Consider the following 22,190-nt stretch of genomic DNA (forward strand, 5'->3'; position numbering starts at 1 on the left):
GAGAAATCATCAGTATTCACTCTGAATATTCTATTTGGTATTATTGTACTTAATTTGTTTTTATGGATCACAGAATTCTTACTCAGTATTTGAATCCAAACATACATCTCAAGCTAAGAAATTGTGAAAAGACAATAACTTCCCAGGACTATAGAAAAAGAAGGAAAAAAAGGAATGAAACTTCTCATGGTCATACTTTGCCTTTCATCTGTTGCAGAATTCCATGTACCAGTTTTCTTTAATGCAGAGTACACATTAACTTTCTTGGATTTCATAATACAGTAACTGTTTATGTTAACACATTTCCTTAACTTTTAATTTTTGAATTGCCTTGGTATTAGACCTCTAAGACCTCTGCAGAACTATTTACAAATGATGCATACTAATTACCCAGTTTCACTACAGGGTTCCTATTGCTGCCATAATTTTACAGACAGGGTACTGAACAGCACCCTTAATTCATGATTAATTCAGTTTCAAAGGGAATAAATATTCTTTCCTATTAACAGTATCAGCCAAAGACTTCAAACGTATAGTCAAATAGAATTTGAATAATTCACAGGTTATTTTTTCCCTTTTTAGCAAACATTGTGTACCTTGAACAACAGTCAAAGAGTAATTCCAGACTAATGCCACTGCTGACACTTTTGAAATGCCTATCAGTGCCTCCAAAGAAATTCTCTATATAAGTATACAAATAAATAATGCATATATTATTTATGAGTATAAATATAATTAAGATTACACTGTTATTTATTATTTATAATAATAAATCTAAAATAAAGTTACACAGTAGATTCATAGAACTGAATTTAACTTAACCATAGAAATATCTCTCAGGGTACATTTACATGAGCAATTACATGACAAGCAAGTATACCTTTATAGTACTTCAGCAACTCTATGTTACTGTACCCTCCAAGATATTTTATGAGCTAACAGAACCGAGGCAAGCAGCAACCAGTTCATGACTTTGTCCCACAAGGACATGGCCACACAGGCAGCCTATGGCAACTACAGGGAAGTAATCTGTATAGCTGGACTGGGCTGTGGAGTTATACGCTTGCTTATTTTGAAGCAGCTTCCCCACACAGCTGAGATGTTAAACTGAACCATGGAGAAATATAAGGAAAATATTGTCCTTAAACAAACAAAATACTCTCAACATGTGTTCTGACACTTATTTTTTTCACTCACTTGCTGAATTACATCAGGATAAAGCATAGGAAGTCTCTCTGCAATAAGAGCCAATCCACCCATGCCTGCAAACACTTGCAGTGGAGACTGAATGGGACAGGTTTCAAGAAGCGATTCATCTAGAACTGCATCCATACACTCATCCCCAGGACTGATGGCTTCATCTTCAGGGCAAGGTCCCAGTAAATCTGCATGCTCTACAAAAACACAGAGGTAAAAGAAATTAATACATCATCATCCATACCGTGTTTATTTCTTTGTTCTCATTTAAAAGTGAACTTCAGAAGTATTGGTTCTTTCACAAGGAAAACCTGAGCCAAGAACCTGAAATGAATGAGGGCAAGAACATCAAAAGAAAATAAAAGTATCAGTGATAGCTCTTGCCACTGATGGCAGATCCATGTATTCATCTCAAGTTTTAAAAAAAAGTGCCTAATAATTTAATAGAAGTTCAGAGGACCTTCATGTCTTCGCATGCAACTCAACTCCTAAACTGAATCTCCTCTAATGATTTTTGAGTTTTATTCAAATAGTAATATATCTATTGTCGGTTTAGAGTTTAAATAATTCGCAAAACAGAACAAAATTATGATTTGAAAAAGAATGGTCTCTCAATACGGCAAGAGATCTGTATATCCAGCCACTATACAGAGTCATGAAATACTTACTTCAGGCCAGATATCAAAAAAATTAGATTTTTTTTCAGCACTTGTTTCTTATCTTTTCTAGAAACAGACTACCAAGTGAACAGTTATTAAAAGGAGCCTCTGTCTTGAAATAGCTGAATGATTAACTTTGGAATTTCATGCTGTGTCAGCAGGCTGATGAGAAGCAGATCACAATTAGCTTAATTTCAAGGTCCCATTTCTCTAAGTCTTTGCCTAAAGGAATGATATAAAAATATTTCAAAACAGATTCTTGGGATATAGCTCCTCCCTTCCCATCCCCCAGCACTTTCCCAGTAAGTAGATTGCAAGCAATTGGCAAAAACATTATCAAGAAATAGACCATATTAGAAAATGTTAAAAATAATGTTTTTAAAAGCTGGAGTTATAAGACCTGCTTAGATGGGCTTGAGAGAAATCACCATTTTCAAAGCAGCATTAGGCACCCAAAGATGTTGCAATAAAAAACTCCACAGGCTTCTATAACTTCTATGGTTTCAAACAACTCTTGTTTTACTTAATCTGCTCTGATTATCAGGACAAACACTTACTACAGAGAACTACTACACATGTCAAGAAATAAAATATACTGTATCTATAAAATCATATAATCATTATCACATACAACACTACAACAATGAAAATAAAAGTGAAACCAGAACAACTGTATTGGTCTATCTTATAATACAGACAGGCAATGAATTTGTACTTTATCATGAAGTTTAGCATGTGTCTAGAAAAGAATGGCTCAGGAAACTCATCCAATAAAATACAGAAAACTGCTGTTTCTTATCAAGAAAATCAAAACAATTTTTGTCCAAAATTAAAACATTTTAAAAAGGAATATACCAAAAAAGTAAGAACACTCACCTTTTTCTGTGTGAAGACGTTTAAATGAATCTGTTTTTGATAAGCTTGGATCTGAGATGACTTTGGAACCAAGTTTAACTGTCAAATCTATTGATCGATATCCTTGAGGGAGTTTACGGTCATACAGCAGAGTCAGAAGCTGGGCAAGTGTCATTTCAGCTGGTAATGGTTGACCTAAAAAACAATGGAATCAAGTCAGAGAGGAAAATTCTGATTGGGTTCTTTTAACATACATATCCAGGTGCTGTTCATTACTTGCATCATAGATGCCAAATAGACTAAATATTATCTGGCTCCAAACCAAGGCCTTAATTTTACCATTTGTTCTCTTGTGAAAAGGGGTCCCATCAGTTTGGAACCAATCCTTAGAAAGATCTATGCCAATGTTACCTAAGGCAGCTCTGTACTGAGAGACCAAGCACTTGGCATATTTAACAAATGGCTAAGGCTGTAATTTGATGTGCATTTTAAGTGGGTACTGGCTGTCCCCTCCTCTTAAACACCACCTACACATCACCTTTGAATTGTGAGGGCAGAGATGTGTGTGACCATTAGATAAAATGGCTGATGTGGAAAAAACTGAAAATCAAAGAAACCTGCAATTCTTCTTCAGTCCTATTGGTCTCAAGCATAGCTCACTACTCTTGTATAAGGACACAACTCAGCAAGAAAAATGAAGGGCACTGCCAGGAATACTTTTCTCAGCTGCAATGTAGATTTGAAATGCACATGCAATACAGTCCAAACCGATTACTCAACTCCAGGTTTTGGCCACTTCATTGATTATGAATATGTTCTTCCCTGAAATTACAAGTTACTCTGAAGGCAGAATAATTTTTCTTGAGAAAAAGTAGACTTATACATGAAATATTTTAGATGGAGCATGCCCATTTCATCCTGACTGCACTTAATTAAGTTACACAACATCCAAGAAGTCTTCAGTAACAGCCTGTTTCTTCAACTGAAGATAGTGTCTAAAAATAAAAATTAAAAGTGCCTTGCCATTGTGCAAGTTCATGCCCTTTTTGCCATCATTCTGCTTTGCATGGCTTATTTTTTTTAACAACTGTCTGCTGCACAAGACGTGACCAACCAGACCACAAACACAGAATGTTCTACATTACCATCAGCAGTTACCTTTACCAGCTAGATACTGAAAATAGGCACTGGGTTTTGATCTTGTCTCCAAAACTGCACTATCATAGAATGTCCTGAGTTGGAAAGGACTCATAACAATCAAAGTCCAACTCCTGCCCCTGCACAAGACAGCCCCAAGAATCACACTATGTGCCTGAGAGCATTGTCCAGACACTTCCTGAACTCTGTCAGGCTTGGTGCTGTGACCACTTCCCTGGGGAGACTGTTCCCGTGCCCAACCACCCTCTGGGAAAAAAATCTTTTTGTAATATCCAACCTAAACCTCCCCTGACCCAATTTCAGACCATTCCCTCAGGTCCTGTCACTGGTCACTGCAGAGATGAAATCAGTGCCTGCCCCTCCTCTTCCCCTCACAAGGAAGTTGTCGACTGCAATGAGGTCTCCCCTCAGTCTCCTCCAGGCTGAACAGATCAAGTGAACTCAGCTGCTCCTCCCATGGCTTCCCCTCAAGGCCCTTCACCATCTTCGTTGCCCTCCTTTGGACACAGCTTAATATCTTTCTTATATTGCAGTGCCCAAACTGCACACAATATTCAAGGTGAGGCTGCACCAGCGCAGAGCAGAGTGGGACAACCTACTCCCTAGAGTGGCTGGTGATGCTTTGCTTCACGGTCACTTGCCCTCCTTATCACTTCTGAAGAGCCTGTAACCATCCATCATGGCACACCAGACACAGGATTCATCCCACCAGGTTTAGCCTATCAATTTTAGATATTTTAATCCAAGTATATGATCCCCATAATAATTGTCAGGATAGCCTCAAAGCCAGTGATTTGGTACTAAGTTTCGAATTAAGATTTTATGAGTGAAAATTACTTTGATCAGAAGTTAACCACTTAATTCCATTAGCTGGCTCCTTGTTTTTATTCTATAAAACAGATAGAAGCTCTTCTGCATAATATTGAAGTGTTGCACGCATGTTTCTGTCCTGTTTTTCTTGATCTAAGTCACAGCAGTCACACCAATCTCTCTCTATACAAGAGAGATTGCCAACCTTGCCACCAGCTTTGTCCAGATAGCTCATAAAAACGTGAGAACATATCTGCTATACGTAAAACATGACTAACTGCTTGGGACATGCTGTTTTTTAAAACACAAATTTTATGGAATTCAAGAATATTTCTGAACTGGCAAATCAACCTTCCAGGGAGCAACGCAAGTTGGTTGCCCATTCAGAACATGAAATAGCAGGGCACTAATATAAGTTCAGTTCTGTCTTGCAGGTAAAAGAAAATGTGGAAAGTGAGTCACCTTACAAACCCACCCTGCTTTCATTTGTGAGTGAAAGTGGAAACTTTTTGAGATTTAGTTTAGGAACGAGGAACTAAACTTCAAGGAAGATCAACATAATTGTTATTTTTTTCAAGCCACTATGACGCTGTAATGCTGCAGTTGAAGAGGCTGTAATGCTTTCCAGTTGAAAGCCGTTACAAGCCCAGAAGGGCTCCACACTTCAAAGGCGCTCAATAGAAAGATAAAGATGGCCATTAGCATTGTAACTACTTCCTGATGACGTATCAGCCACTGAAAAAAACATAATTTTGGTGTTTAAAATGCATTATTAAAGTTACCTGGTAGAAGTTTATGGTAAAGATTAAAGACTGGAACACTAATGGTCTTGCTGGAAGATTCTCCTCCTGAGGAAGACGAACCTACTTTATCTGCCATCACTCTTCCTCGCCTCGATGGTGGACGTGGGGGGGTGGATGAAACAGCTCTTTTTGACTGAGATTTCAAACCTAGTATGAAAATAAAAAAATCAAAAGTTGTTCTAGTTTAATACCTTCAGTTAGCCAAGATACAATGTAGTCAGTACCTTCAATGATAGAAAAAAAGTAGAATTTTACCTCATTGGCTAATCAAATACCAGAATAGCATTCATATATAAAATATATTTGCATATAATCCTAGTATTTTTACATTTAGAAGCTGTGCATTCTCCTAAGCCCCAAACATACACCATAACTGTACTAGATGATATCATCCATAAAAAAAGCAAAAGCCATTCTGATTCGGCTCTAGTTAAAGTGTGTCTCACAATGGGCCCTACAATAGAACTTTTTTAAGTTGTCTTTTCAACTGAAAGCAGGAAAGGCAAAATTTTTCAAATTGACAGATATATAGACAGGTAACAACCACTTGTCTGGCCTATGAAGGTGACTTCAGCTGCAGTACCGACGGTACCATATGAAATGAACGGTGTTTTTAAATGTGCTTTTAAAGTTGCCTAGCTCAAAACATTTGAAGTAAGCACTACATGAAAATTATAAGGCAGAATAGGTACATAAAAGCTTACTGATCTTACATAGCAAGACTGCCTTATTTTGGGACAGCTTAAGTTGACTTAAAGTACCTCAAAATTATACTACAATCATGTACCCTTGTAAGCAGGTACCCTTGTAAGCAGGTACCTTGTAAGCAGGTAAAAAGCCAGCAGGCCAAGATACAAAGACACACACAATGACTGACATCATTATCCAAGAGCAACTGCAAGACTAAACATCCACACTTGAAATGCTGTAATACACTCTGGTTTCAGCTGATCATTAGGAGCAGCTCAAATACATAATGCATTCTCCAATAATCTCAGTACACTAAAGTAGCTTACTTCAGGAAGATCAGGCTCCAAATACCACCTTTGCTCTCTATTAATTCTACCAATATGTAAATAGTTAAATACTGTTCACATGAGACTCTGAGGACACTAAAAAATCGCCAGAACGTATGAAAAATCAATGACAAAATAAGAAAAGATTTCACAAACAGGTAGTAAAAACAATTGCAAATGAAATAAGTTTACATTTAAACTCTTTTACTTAACTGGAAAAAATCAGAATCAAAATAAGAAAAAACTTAAATCTGCTTCTTTCTAATATGTAATGGACTATATCAGGCAGCAGAATTAGAAATGCAGCTGGGATGAGATATGACTGACTATGCTATGTCCTATTTTCAAGGTTGGCATAATATTTTTCTTTCTTCCTAGATTCTTTATTCATGTTTCAACCCTTTGCTTGCACCTATTAATAGTATAGATATTCCTAAAACATGTTTACCACGTTTAAGTGGCACCTACTGTAAATACCTCGTCAGATAAAGGTGGTGTAATTAACATCAGATGTGTTGCTTTAAACATATACTAAGATCCACAAAACTGCAGCCCTATTCAACATTTGAGTTAAAAGTTATATCTACATCTAAAGAGCCAAAATAAAAAGCTTAAGAAATATTGGTGCCAAAAGTCAAAGGAAATCAGCATCTCTCCTTCATGCTTCATGAAGTGTAAATGAACTTGAGGTACCTCAATGAAGGCAGAAAGCCAGATAGGAAAAGAATAGCTTGAAGTTCATTAATCTCTCTCTCACAAATACACTCCCCAGAATCTCAAACTGAAACACTAACAACCTCTACAGCTGTTGTCTGAACTATAATCTTTGAATATAATAATTTTTCAGTGATATTCAATCTATATGCTCCAACAGTAGTTTTGGAAGAAAATGGTTTACATGAAAGATTTCACAAGGTTCTTCACATTAGGTTTTTAGAGGGTGAATGCTTTGGAAGAAACTCCAGTATTTGCTGCTACCAAGTGGAATGGTTTTATGCTTACATCTCCATGTGACAGTTTTTAGCAGAGTACCACCAGTTGTTACACACAGTACATGGATCCTTTTATTTCCAAAGTATATTTTGGGAGTAGAGGTGATTAAATAATGATGCAAGAGCTACTGCAAGAAGGTAGAGGTAATAATACCCATCAAGCTCCAGGTGTGTCTTTACAGAATCCTGTAAAATATCCTAGCAACAGTATTAATGAAGATATCACTGACACACATACTTAGATACAAATTTGTCAAAGTATATAATCTGCTAGAAGCAGCTTTTCTACCAGGAACCAATCGTAGTTGCCTAACAGTCAGTTACATTAATTGGGTACTACAATTTTTGTAACCATTATTAGTAGTAAAATTAATTGTTGGTAGAGATTTTCTTCCCCACACACACTTTTAGCATGAGAAAGATCCATTATTTAAAAGGTAGAAAAAACCCCCCAACATACCAGAAGCAACAACAACGCTGTAATTGTCCTGAAATCCATTTTCTGCTTTAACTTTTTCTTTCTCTTCATAGTTCTTTTTTTCTTTATCTTCCTTCTGTTCATTAATTAGCTTAGCTGTAATACTGGGTGTATCTACAGAGGGGAAAAATAAAAAAACAAACCAAAAAAAAGAGAGGAGAGAAAAGCATTTTGAGACATCACGTTGATTTCATTTCAGTTTCTAAGTTGTTAACAAGGCTATTCTCAACTATTTTAGTCTCTCAGAGTTCCAACCCCGGCAACAACAGTCTTGTAAATATCTATCAATTAATGTATTGTGGTAATTCGGGTTCCTTCTTCCCCAAAAATGTTATCTAACAATTTAAATCTGTAACAGTTTAAAACCATTACTTGTTGAGTCAAATGTATTCATGTTAAAAAAACCCACTAAACCATTTCAATCAACCAAAACTGAGATTAAGCAAAAAATCCCCCTCCAAACCCAAACCCCAATGAACCAAAAAAAAAAACTCGACAAAACAACAAGAAAAATGGAACAAAAAAAGAAATTCCAAAACGTTGTTTGTTTGTTTTTTTTAAGGACAGCTGTACACTTATTTAAATAAATGTTTTATTTAGGTCTGAGTATCTTGTATTACAGATTGATCCAATTCCAGTAGTGGCAAGTATGACTGTTCCTTTGAAATCGGAAGATGCCTAAACTACATTACATATCCAAAACCTGAACTGTTTGCTTAAGTGAACATTAGATTACTATAGTTCAACCATTTTGATTCAATCATTAGTGTAGATCACAAGTATCAGCAAGTTATTAAATCTAATCTAATCTAATCTATTAAATCACTGATGATTGGTGACAATGGACCATTTCACAGCATGTGAGGTACAACACTGGCACCCAAAATGGCCAAATGATTCTCTAATTGCTTCTGAGTATTAACTTGTTTCCACACAGCCACAGCAGCTTTAAGGTATAACCAGACTCAAGACCTAAAAGTACTATCAAACTACCTTTAATTGTATGTCACCAGTGGATGAGGTGCTGAAAGGGATGTGGTTTGGCTGCTAGGAAATATATTATGATTTGTGCCTGAAGACATTGGTTATGTCTGTATTAGTATTGGAGACCAAAGAAGATACAGAGTGTGAAACTGCTGCTACTCAGGACCCAACATTCACACATGCTCTCTCTATATATACATGTGTGTGTATATATACCTATACATATATGAGACTGGGTGTTGGCTTTTCAAAAAATTCTCATCATTATTCCTACTATTATTATTAAACTGCTCTAGCAGTTTAATGAGTTGCTCTAGCTTTGTCCCATTAAAGGTCATTAATAAAATGATTAAGGAAGCTTAAGCAATGGCATTTTCTTCTACTCAGGTGATACCCAGATTTGTTGTTCAATTTTTCTGACCAGCCAAGACCAGTAACTTAAGAGTAAAGTGCACGAAATACAAAGCAACTGGTACTCATCCTAGACAATGCTATCTGCAGGGTACTGCACATTTTCTTCCTATGGTGAAGGGATGTAAGCAGGAGATTTAGCAATGATTTTAGACTCTCTTTTCCCACCCCCCCTTTTTTGTAAAGCTGGGAGAAAACATACAAAATGAATATGCTTATTGTGATTTATTTGTGGAGAAAGTATGACATGATTAATTTGAGACATTAACAGTGTAGTTAAGAAAAAAGAAGTTAACCCAAGGGACAGACTGACACAGGATCTTCATGACTTCAATTGTTGCAGTGGTGACAGTCTTTTCTTTCTTTTCCCACCCAGTCCATCCCTTCTCTCTCCCTCTCACCCCAAACACACAGTTTACTCCTCATACATTCAAGTCTTCTTCACTCTGTCCTAACCATGGACTTCACAGAATGGCATACAAGAATCACAAAGTTTTTGAGCCAGAGAAATCACATTAGGTGAGGGGTGGAAACATCAGCGAACCTTAACGTTTCCACTAATTCTTTCCATTTAAAATGGGAGTTAAGTTGGGGCTCAACAATTCTGTAGCAAAACCCAAAGTTACGGTGCCCTACAAAATAAGCATTTGACCATTTTCAATTACAGACATTACAGTCTATCACATCATCACATTCCCCTCCCCAGTCCTTATTAGTGCTGGCTATCAAGTTGACCACAATGCACCACTAAGGCAGCTATTCAGTACAGTTTATGTCACTGTTCAACAACTGATCCCTACCTCATATGAAGTGACCATCTCGCCCATTACAGTAATTAGTTCCTTGTGCAGTTTGTGGTCAGAAAGACCTTAGTCACACTCTACACACGACTGTGTTCGGACAGTAAATAAATACAGAATTCTATCAGAAATAGTGAACAATTCCTTGCTAAATAATGCTCCAAGCATTTTGCTAGGAATCAGTATTTTTGGATTAAAATCCCAAAGCACATCTTGTTCTATCTAGTATTCTGCCAAATACCATTTTTCCATTTAGTACATTAAAACAGTTGAGTACTTCAGTACTATCAGCTTGTTAGGTAACACATTTATTGCCCTAACAAATTTGTTAAAAATGTCAACGTAAGGATTTTCAGTAGATATAAAAAAGCAATAATTCCTCTTATCTTCATTTGCCTCAGAAATTAGAAGTTGATCTACACTTTCCAAAAAAGTACACATACAAGTAAACCTACCTGTAAGAACACACATACCTGGATGTGCAACTAAGTGCACACCCTTCAGTGTGCCAAAATGGCAAAAACATAATTGCTGTAATGGTCTTTGACTTTTCTTTGACATTATTGAGAACCACATCTTAAGAATAAAGAGGAATTCCTGGGCTTGTTGTTGTGTGTGGTGTTTTTTTTTTTAATTAGACATTTATAAAACTGATTTATCACATAACATGTCCAAACAATTTCTGCTCTATTTATTACTGGAGGAGAATCAACTTGCATCTTGCCTGGTTTTACCTGCAGAGCTTTGGCATGGACATGACATCTTCAGTATGAATTCTACTCTTTAACTAAATTTAAAAATTTTAAAAAACATCATTAACCCTAATCTTTAACATACAGTTTTGTTTTCTAAAGTATTAAATAAAGTAATAATTAAATAAGTACTGAATAAAGTTAAAGGTGAGATTCATTCTAAGATTAAGATATTCACCACTCAGGATATTTAACTAACATAACTGGGAATATTTTAGTGACTGGATGAAAGACATAGTGTTTTAAAGACTTATATTTGCAGTATCATTTGTATAGTCAAACAAACAATAAGAGATTTTTTTTTCTGAAACTGTATCTTAAAAAAAAAAACCCAAAACCATGAGCTACTGCAAACTTGCCTGACACACGATCAAGAACCTCTGCCAGAGTTGTTGAGACAGGCAAGTGAAGGGTACGAAATTTGTGTCCAGCTCCGTACATTGGATGTTGAATTACATGACTAGTAGCATTAATTCTACCTTTGTACAGCTGAAAGGAAAAAACAGTCAACATTTAACATAACTTTAACACTGAGAAATAAAAACTCTTATAAAGCCACCTTGGCAAGATGAAGCTAAATTCTTAGTGTGCTAAAAAAGAAAACTGACATATCCTTTCATGTTGGAGGTATACAGTAAAAATGCATGAAGTTAGGACAAGTTTAATTTTTTTAACTCAAAATAATTTGCTTTGAAAGCCTAGAATAGTTTTAGGATCAGAAACAGTACGATATCATCTTTGCTTTAAAAAACCCAATTATTTTACGTAGCTGTAATATGAGAGAAAAATTGAGTGTCTGAGACTTGCGATTATTTATGAAATGAAAAGTTAATTCTGAAATTAAATTAGAAAAATCACAATATACTTGGAGTAGAGGAAGATAATGTTTCTCTATTGCTCTGACTTGAGGAGGAAGTTTATTGTAGACTTAATATCTACTTTTTCCTATTATGACATATAACTAAGCCAAGACTAGTTAAAACATTTCAAATATCTTATTATATTTTAGACTGAGCCCTGTTCACATTTTATATCATTCTCTGCTTTGGTAAGAACTCTAAAGATAGAAATAGGGATCCAATCTTTGAAAAGTTATGCTGTTGGATATACTAGAAGTATATGTTCTACATCCACATTATTTTTAGGGATTTTCTCCTGTTAGAGGAGGAATCATCTCAGTAAAAATAGACTTTCCCGGTGTTTTTAATAGAAGAAACTGAATTATGACAATTTCAAGATTTGTTTCCTGCTTTTCCATATCTAGTAACAGTTTTCTGTGAAAATCTGTTGTATGTAAAAAAATTAGTAGAAAATTGATGTTACTTTACTACATTATCAATGGCCCTGTTAACAACTAGTCAGGCAGGTTAAAACAAACATTTAAATGTTTGTGGTAAAACTGTATTTGTCTCTCCTTTTCCATTTTATATACTATCTGATCCAGTTTCCCTGTCATATATCTCATGTAGTACTTTACTTCTGAGATGCAGAAACCAAAACAGAAAATATTTTTTTTCCTGGCTGAGAGTATCAGATCTTTTAATAACTTCTGTTTTTCCCATTTTTTTTTATTCACAGCCTTCAATGGAGAACACTTCAGACATTAATTACAGTTCTGTTCCAGTGAAGCATGTGGAAGCATAAAGCATACATCTGCTTTATAAATTAATTCAAGTATTTGTCACTCAAGAATTTATTCATGGCATTTTGGCTAATGCTGAAGGATCTCCGCCAATTTTGACTATGACCAATCCTTAATGAAACTGATAAGGACTACTGAAAGGACTAGATATTCTATCTATATTTGCTGCTAGTGTGTAAGGATACTTATAAAAAGTCTTATGTAAGATAAATTCAGTTGTCAGAAGCAGTATATTTTCAACAAGATGACTTTATCTTAACACAGTGCCTTGAATTTTTTTCTAAAATGCCAACTTACAATTCAACAGCACTTTCCAGAATTTCATGTGTGCAGCAGGAAAAGCTGCTGTGTGACATTTCAAAGTTGAATATACCCAGACTTAGTTTATAAAGGCTAAATTTATTCCGTGTTTACCATACGGTATCAAAAATTCTTACTGGACAAGGGGACTGAAGAAACAAAGTCACTTTCTCATCCTCCAGCATCAGCTGCAAAAAAAGCCTTCTAATAAATCCTGAAATATTTCCAGAGGTTGGGAGGTTCCCACGCTGAGGAGAGGACTGAAACAATTCACAGAGAACCTGAGAATGCAAAATGACATCAGAGTTAAAATATTTCTATATTTAGGTCTCTAAAATACAGCTCTACATGGCCACAATAGGCAGTGCTTGAGATTTACCTTCCAGTTATCATTCAAACCAGATCAGAAATGAGCACCATTGAAGAAAATACCAGCAGCAAATAAGGCTCTTTATATAAAAGTTCTAAACACTGACTACAGCAAAGCAATTATGAATACATAGACTACTCAAAAAGATAAAAACCTGAAAATAAAATAGTTAGAAACACAGCTTTTGAATTTCTAAAGCAAAAATTTCCCACTGCATAATGCAGTATTACTACCAGCCATTAACAGAGAAGTGACCCAATTTTTTTACTGAGGTCTACCTCTTCCCAGGGCATCATCATTCTTAATATTGAAAAACCTTTTTTTCATTATACTCTTACTCAGCTAGGTTGGCAAGGTTAATGAATGTGAGGAAGATAGCTGATTTTGCACTAGAATGGCAAATGCAAAGCCATATTCTGCAATATATACCCTGTATTTCCTTGGACACAGGTTGCACAAGCAAACTTGCCAAGAAATTTCCTTAGGTGACTAATATTAAATATGTGTATGAAGCTTGATGTTCAAAGTCCATTTCACAGAAGTTTAGACCTATCCAACTAAATACAGTCTTTTGCATTTTGGTTCAAAGTTTATTCCTCTTAACCAAGAGGAATACAAATCTAAACACAGGACTGCATGGCCATGCCAAAACACTTTTATACTTTTCAGACTCAGATCAAAAAACTTTCCCAGTCAATAACAGCTTACAAAACTCCAAATTATACGAAAGAAAGATAAAAAACATAGAAAGTTTTGAAAGTTAGTTGAAGCTACTAATAAATTAAAACATTATTATTTTTCTCTCTCACCTGTGCCATAAGTCTCTGGTTATTCGGATGGCAAGAGATGCACTGTAAGAAGAAAGCAACTGTTGCATTTTCAATTGCTGTCCTCTGCTGAGTGGTCAATCCTGTTGTTACAGTCGAAGAAAGCAAGCTAGATCTTGCACTGGTCTGCTGCGCCGTCATATTGTGTCCTCCAGAGGTAGCACCAGAATGGCACAACAGAAATAAAAGTGCTGTCCACAGTGGATTGACTTCAGAGCCACCCAACCAATCCTTCATCATGTGGCTGTTGCCAACTTCTGTCAAAAACCTGAGAACAGGAGCAACCAGGTCTGCCGTGATAGGCATTTTATTAAAGTGCTGTGGAACATGATGCCTCCTGAGCCTGTCCTGGGTGACATCCATTGATTGTGCAGTGCAGTCAGAGCTAGAAGTATGGTTAAAGCAAAAACTAGCAAGACTTCTTACGAGCAGTGAAGGCAAACCTGAGTCCAATAACTGCTTGATAGCTTCAGGAGACTGAGATGAGGCAGCAAGAGTAGCCAGGTGAGATTCTGTTAGTGCAAGAGGGGCTTGTGCATTTTTAGAGTCATCTGTTAAAGACGAACTAAGGTCCTGCTTTTTGCTGTCATCAGTCATAGACAGTCTGTGTTGACATTGCATCGGAGGAGGAGTGATACCCATCCATCCCATCAGTAAGGAAAAATAATTTGGGTGGATGTGGCACATTGAGCAAAGCAAACTGTCAACAGCTTTCTTCAAAACCATGTTGCAGGGAAGAGACATGGACCAGTTAAACAGTGACCTGTAGAAGACAGAAAATCATGTCAATACACAGTTTGCCACTCATATTTCCATTTTTTTCATTAGTTCATAAACCATCTGTCCATATTTATGATTAACTACTGTAGATGCTGTTGTAAAACACTGTGCTGAGCCTGAAAGCAGGACACTTTACCAGATTACCCAGAAGGCATTTCTTAACTGTATGCTTAAATTACTTTCCTTGTATTGTATTTAAAATAGATATAAACCCAACTTTTCTGGTATGCTGCACACAAAAAACAGATTTCAGTCTTTTGTCAGTTGTTGACATCTTATCTGTTTTTTAACCAACTGCAACCTCTTTGTGCTGCAGCTATTAGGATCTCACACATGCACAGGTCTCAATCCTCTGTAAGAACTGAAAGTAATTTATCATCTTTCCAAAATTTTTTAGGATTTGCTTTATTGGGCTTCTACCTAAAGATGCTGCAAAAAAAAGGGAAAGTAGCAGCAATCTTGTTGGTTGAACAACACTACCCTCGCTGTCCCCTTGTTTAACTTAAATTTAGGATGCAAGTTAACAACAGAATTATTCCTCAGAGATATTAAAATCCCACCTACCTTTGACCTCACTTACATCCAAGTACTATCTGCTTGAATGCTAATCCAAGCCACATGAATGCAGAAGCTAATTTAGCTCCTGTTATTCAAGCCTAAATTTCAGAAGTGTTACTTGTAAAATAGTGAAATGATCCTTTCTTCACACAGACTTGTTTAGAGTAGGTGAAATACTTAAAAAAACTCCCGCAGTTTTCCAAACTGCATTCCCAGTACCTTGACACCATATATAAGTTACATTAGCTTAACATTTACATACGAAGGTGAACACACACTTGTGCCATTTCAATGTTAGGTTATTAAGTAAGTTTGGATGTATCATTATACATTACATTCCCATTTGAAGACAAGGATTGTTTTTCCCTCTTCTGGATGGAAATGTTATTCTGTGTTTAGACTAAGGGCACTCTAGAGAAAGCAGAACAGAGCACAGGTCTAACCAAAAGTTTATCACCAGTCTAGAGAATGGCTGATAAAAGCCCTCCCCAACACAAAACTCATTTCAGTGACCAAATGACCCATAACTCTGGAAAGATAGTCACAATTTCCCAAAGTCCACATATAATTAAGCTACACTTAAACTCCTCTCCAACTATACAGTCACACAATCCTAATGCCAAAATTTTCTGGATAAGTTCATGCTCTATGTAAAATAAGATTTCTTTTTCCAAATGCGTATTTAAAAATAACTAAGGATTAGTATCCACTGGCCAAAGCAAAAAAATTGAAATGGAAAATGGCGGTGATGAGAAAATATTTCCAAGAAAAAAGTAAGTTATCACATGAAGAAGAAACTTGGGAGTTATAGCTAGAATCCATTAAAATATTTCAAAAGTTACAATATCAAAGAGGATGAAGAATACACATGAAAAGTTATTTTATTAGAAGAATTATTTATCCATAAGTCTGACACCAATGTTTTTACATTTATTAAAAAATGTTTTTTATAATTTGCTCCAGATGGTGGCTGATATGAGATATAGTTTTATATCTGGCAGGAGGTAGAGGAATGGGGCTATACTACAACATGAGTAGTCAAACTAGGTACAATGGTTTTATTAGTATTCTTTCATTTTGCCCTGTATGAAAACAACATACTCTCCTTCAAAAGACAGGAACTCAGTTGTGAAACCCACTTATATATCTATTATAAATCTAAATCCATTGTAGGAAGTCTGTTAAAGATTTTCCTTTTCAAATGTGAAAATATATACTGAAAATGTATTTTTGTTAAAGCGTATTGCTAAAAGGACTGACTTGCAATTTAAAATCCTTAAATTGATTCTCAAAATGAACAAGCTCATTTTGAATTAACAATTATTTATATGACAGTATCACTGAAGTGTCTTCAGAAAATGTCTCACTTGTAATCGTGAACCTAATGACATCACGTTGCACATACATACAAGCTCTATGTGCTTGTACCTATAACTGTAAATTATACACTTCCTGGTGTTCGAATGTTTGTCTGTGCCTGAAGGAGACAGTAAGGCAATAGAAAAAGGGCAACAACAAAATTATGTGTGCAAAGTTCCTTTCATTAACTGGAATTGTATTCAATGGTACAAATGAAAGACGCTTGACTAGATACAGTAATTTAACAGCTGCATTTCTATAAAGCACATGAAACAAAGTTATGTGGCTTCTCTTTTTTTGTTTTCTTTAAACAGAAGAGATGGTTAAGCAACAGAAATTGTGAATATTAATTCATACATTTTCAAATTGGAGTCACTAAGAGTACATATTTAGTGTTTAGAGTGAATTCCTCTTTAGAACCTACCAACATCTAGCAAATTCATAGTTTAAGATTCACTACAGATTTTGTGCTTTTCTTTTTTTCAAATCAGACTGGCCATAACAAAAGTCCAAATAAAAAACTTCAAGAAAAAAATTCCCCCAGCTTCCTAGTTTTCAGCTATCTGTTGCAGATACTAGATACCACAGCAAATAAAATAATGCTTACATAACAGTATACTAATGAAGATCACTCATAAGTACTCTGAAAATTACTGCAAACAATATCAACAAGATTAGTCCACTAAAAGATCTCATAAACAGAAACATGAGTAAGTGCACTCATTTGTATCATTTTAGTGAACAAAACAGTTCAGTTATAAAAATAATGTGTTGCAAAACTGCTATACTTACTCAAAAAGCTCTCTGTCGAGCAATGCTGGTAAATCATATTCAACAAGCAATTCGTAACTGTGCCACAAAATTGCTGCCACGCAATGCAAGTGGGAAGGGGATGGCATCAAAAGGCCATACTCTCTCGTTGAGCTATTTGGACAAATGTAGCTGACTCGGCCACCTTTTTTCATAGCTGCAACTCTTGCAGAGTCACTGACCCATTTCAGCAATGCTTGAATTCTGTAAGGCAAGATGATGTTGCACATTATAAAGGATCAAAGAAACACTCAAAACCAAATTAGCTGGTTTTTTGTAATCCAATTTACACATTTATCTATTCCTTGGAAGTTAAGTTCAAGAGTGAGCTCAAGCTCTGTTTTCTCAAGACTTAGATCAGGGCTAAAATTAATTTAAAACACTTATCTTGGATAGCCCAACATCAACTTTCTTCAGAAAAAGAAAATATAGCAGGTAACTGAGTCCTGAGTGTTTGAGAGAAAAGTCGGTTGAAAATCAAAATTTTATCACATTCATAAGAGCAGAAAAAAAGGCATGCAAAGAGCTAGAAGAGAAAGCAGGAAAGCTTCTCCAGATTTCTGCACTTCCACTATCTTGTAACAATCAGATTTCAAAAGAGTTTTATTTTGTGCACTAATATCAAGCACCATTTAGCCAACTATTTTTGTCTATGTTTCCACATGACAACCCAAGTAACATTACCTATCTTTTGTTCCAGGGTCTTGAGTTGTTCCAAGCTGATAAAGAATGTCTATTGTGGAGTCAGAAGAGAGACCATTTAATCTTCCAAACAGTAAAGGGCTATTCAGATCTTGCCGCATTAAAAAAAGAAAAGGGGAGGGGAAATAACAGAAGTACTTACATACATATTTTTTAAGTGTACTAATGATATTATAGAATTGCAATATTAACATTTAATTAAGTTTTGCCATTAACAGAAGGATGCAATTCTTAAAACACACCACTGCCTCAAAACTGAGCATTTTGTATGTTCAATGCAATGTTCAGCTTTACTATGAAAGGAAAAGCCATTACATTTATCAGATACAGGACTTAAAAGTTTACATAGTAGGATTTTCTTCAACATATTCCAAAAAGACATGACTAATTCCAATAAAGCTATTAAACCTCATGCTTCACAGAAGCAAACACTTATTTCAAACTGGAAGCTTATTTAACTCCCATTTCCATCAATGGGACTAACAGCTGAAGATTTCCTCAGATTATTTCCTATTCATCTTCTCACCGTGTTCATCTCCTGCCCTGCCGGAAACTACTCTCTTATCTAACATCACTCCAGCAAAAGATAGCAATCTACACTGAAATGCTAACTCACGGAAAGAGAGGTCATGGAAGCCATTTTAAAAAGAGTGTTTTCTGTTAGCAACCTCCAAAAAGGAAAAACAGGAATTTAGTTTTCTTCATTTAAAAGCCACAAAACAGCAAAGTGGTATGAAACCATAAATACAACCCCCTCAGTGCATTAACAGAACAGCTTCTGCAGAATTTCACTGTGGGATATAGACTGTAGTTCTATCTTAATTACATACCTCCACATACAAAGATTTCCAACGCTTAGTGTTATTCAGAATTCATACTGACTATTGCTGCCCAAATATTGCTGTTTGTTTTCCTTAGCACTACTTATGGATGCTTTTTATTTTGAAACATCTAGACATAGTATCTATAGTAAGAGACACTTAGGATACATTGCACATCCTACTCTTTGTCTTCAAAACATTATCTAATTCCGAAAACCCAAAACAATCCTGAATGCACTGCTCTACTATTGCAGAACTACCCACGTACAAAGACTGTGATACTCAGAAGCATAACAAAACACAGTGGCAAGTTCTGGCAACCCACATTCCGAATCTGAAAATAACATGCAAATATACTGTACTTGTACTTCTATACAAGCAATGTTTTTAAGCAACAACTGAAAAGAAATACATTGCACTCACCTGCAGGATCGCTCCCTGATGCTGAGCAGTTTCTTAGAAGAATGTCAATCAATTTTAGGCCGATTCTGGTGGACTGAAGCCCAATTTTCACAAGTACAGCCTCAATATTTGGAGAATGCATACCACAGTAAGGTGACATTAGTAAAGCAGCACATGTCTGCAACAGATTAGCCGTGGGTGCTGCAGCACTAGCCATCATTCCTTCCAAATCACTTATGTGAGTGAGGCAGTGGTGTAATAATCTTAACCATCCAATACTGAAAAGGAAAACATAAAAATGAGCTAATGTATTATTTTCTTATTATGTTATTTTTCATCTATAGCACAACTACCTGTATTAAACTACAGGACAAGTACTGCAGAAAACTTCCGTGTCATGATCAAACACCATCTGAGCAAAGCAAATGCCTGAATGTAAGACAACAATGTAATAAACATTAGTAATGCTGTTACAATCATTGGATTAAGACTGTAAGAAAGGCAGGATTTGTGGGTAGGAAGAGTTAAGAGCCTGCAAGTTTCAGTACCAAAGTTTCTCAAGATTTCTCGATTCTCATAAGTATTTCTTCCAATAGGGTCAACCTACTGGGGGGAGGATAGAAGGGGACATGTTTATAATAGTGGAAGGCTGTGGGGTGGTTTTGGGTTTGGGTTCTTTTGGTTGTTGTGGATTGTTGTTGGGTTTTTTTGTTTGTTTGGTTTGGTTTTTAGTTTTGTTTGGTTTTTTTTCCTTGTTTTTTGGTTTTTTTACATTAAAAGAAGCTGAGATGCAATAGTAGTTGGCATTAAAATTATACACCTGAACAAATTCCCTGACATTACAAACTTTTATGGTCATACACATCTACAATAACTTACACTGAACCTTAAGGAACATGACTTAAAATACATACAGAAAAAGCACAGCAATTAAAAATGTGTTAGCCACTACATTTCTCTCATGTCTTTCTTATTCTTTGACAATATCATTCAGAATTCCTTTTAATAATAAATCCTGAGAACTAAGCCTATCGTAATTGAATCAATTTGGAAACACATTAATTAGACTTTATTTATAAAATCCACTACTATTCAAACTAACATCATGAACAATACAGCAATCTTAAGTCGTATGCAAAATAAATGGCATCATTTCACTGACAAATTCTAAACTAGCAGGTTAACTTGTTTTCACAGTTAACCTTTATCATAGTTCAAAAAAAGGCAAACTTACATATAGATCTTAAATTAAACTTACAATTTTATTTCAGGAATAATGTACTCCTAGATGCATTAGATTTATTAATTAGAAGAGAGCAAGTTCTCTGTTATGTCTAAACCAAAATTATATCCAAGTTTATTGAATATAGCTATCATATCATTACTTTCTTGAGATACTTACAAAATTAAGCTGAAAGCCACAATAAAACATGTCAAGACATGAAGAACATACACTTGCAATCTTTCTTTAGATACTGATTATTCTTGTGTGTCTGTATTATAACCTTTTCTGATGTAAAAATATATCAGTGGTATAATTTCGCTATAAAATTTTTTTTACTGCTATTCAAGAGCAAAGACCAATTTCAGTTATACAGCTTTTATTAAATATACACTAAGCAGAATTCATGTTCTCTAAATTTACTTATGTCTCAAATTTTTTCCCAGAAAAAGAAAGGTTTTTAAAACCAATGCTCTCTTTTCAAATTCATCAACACTGAGATTCAAAGATGAAATATTTCAGTTAATGAGTTTTTACAATTTAATAAGCTAAATTTAAGAACAAGAAAATCTCAAAAATCCACACATCAAATTCAAAGTTGAAAAACTTTGACACTTCTTTTTAAAATCTTTAAGGTTTTTTTATTTTTATTTAAAAATGAGTAAGAAACTCAACATGTCACCTAACCAAATAAAAGCTTTTGAAAAGAAATCTTGCTGATATGCCAGAATTGTAACAACATTCAGTTCCTATTTCTCAAATGTTTGCAAACACAAATATTAGATATGACTTCCAAAAAACATTCCATTGTTCTATTTCTATTCCTGCTCCAAAAATTATGTAACTCTATTGACTTCAATAGGAATAAGAAATATTTCGGTACTTCATTTTTTTTGACAACTGCCTACTCATTAAAAACACAAAATGCAACTCTAAATGCTTTCCTGTGCTTTGTATTCTTTCACCATTGCAGGGGTGAAACATTCCCTTTTACATATGCAGATTTAAGCATGCAATTAAATAAGTGAGAAGTACTGCTTATATTTGCCTTCTGTATTGGAAAAAAAAAAGGCACAGTTTGCTACTGAAACACCTGACACAGAGCAGAAAACACCATGGAAAAAACCCCTAAACCATGAACTAGTACACTGTCCACTGATACCAGAGCCTTACCTTGTTTTAGAGACCTGATCCTCAGAGGGAAGGAAGGGATTATTGACGGTTGCAGAGGAGGTGTTTCCGAAGGCTGTGAGGCCCAACAGTTTGATCTGAGAGAGCCCCAGGGTACTGGCATCCCGAGGACGATGGAGACGAAGGCAGACAGCTGAGGCAACTTCAGCTTTTACCAGCTGGATCTTTATATAGGTGAGCCCGCTTGTGATAACAGGAGTTGACAAAGGTAACATATTGACACCATCTGCGCTTATTTCAACAGACACTGACGAAGGGCAAGCTACAGAGTAAGATAAGAAGGTTTAACAC

At 35.5% G+C, this 22,190-nt stretch overlaps 1 protein-coding gene across 7 annotated transcripts in view; it reads right to left on the bottom strand.

The window, feature by feature from the left end:
- BIRC6 (baculoviral IAP repeat containing 6) overlaps positions 1-22,190 on the bottom strand; it is a 170,976-nt gene that overhangs the window by 56,143 nt on the left and 92,643 nt on the right. For all 7 annotated transcript variants that reach the window (XM_064648546.1, XM_064648544.1, XM_064648542.1 and 4 more), the window contains 11 exons: positions 21,882-22,161; positions 19,508-19,764; positions 18,246-18,354; positions 17,544-17,765; positions 14,037-14,817; positions 12,995-13,138; positions 11,275-11,404; positions 7,951-8,082; positions 5,462-5,629; positions 2,733-2,906; positions 1,198-1,394 (listed from right to left, as the gene is read on the bottom strand). In XM_064648546.1, coding sequence (XP_064504616.1) covers positions 1,198-1,394; positions 2,733-2,906; positions 5,462-5,629; positions 7,951-8,082; positions 11,275-11,404; positions 12,995-13,138; positions 14,037-14,817; positions 17,544-17,765; positions 18,246-18,354; positions 19,508-19,764; positions 21,882-22,161 — 2,594 coding nt within the window. The remainder of the gene's footprint in view (positions 1-1,197; positions 1,395-2,732; positions 2,907-5,461; positions 5,630-7,950; positions 8,083-11,274; positions 11,405-12,994; positions 13,139-14,036; positions 14,818-17,543; positions 17,766-18,245; positions 18,355-19,507; positions 19,765-21,881; positions 22,162-22,190) is intronic.

This window comes from Pseudopipra pipra, chromosome 3, assembly GCF_036250125.1.
Source record: "Pseudopipra pipra isolate bDixPip1 chromosome 3, bDixPip1.hap1, whole genome shotgun sequence".
Classification (NCBI taxonomy): Eukaryota; Metazoa; Chordata; class Aves; order Passeriformes; family Pipridae; genus Pseudopipra; species Pseudopipra pipra.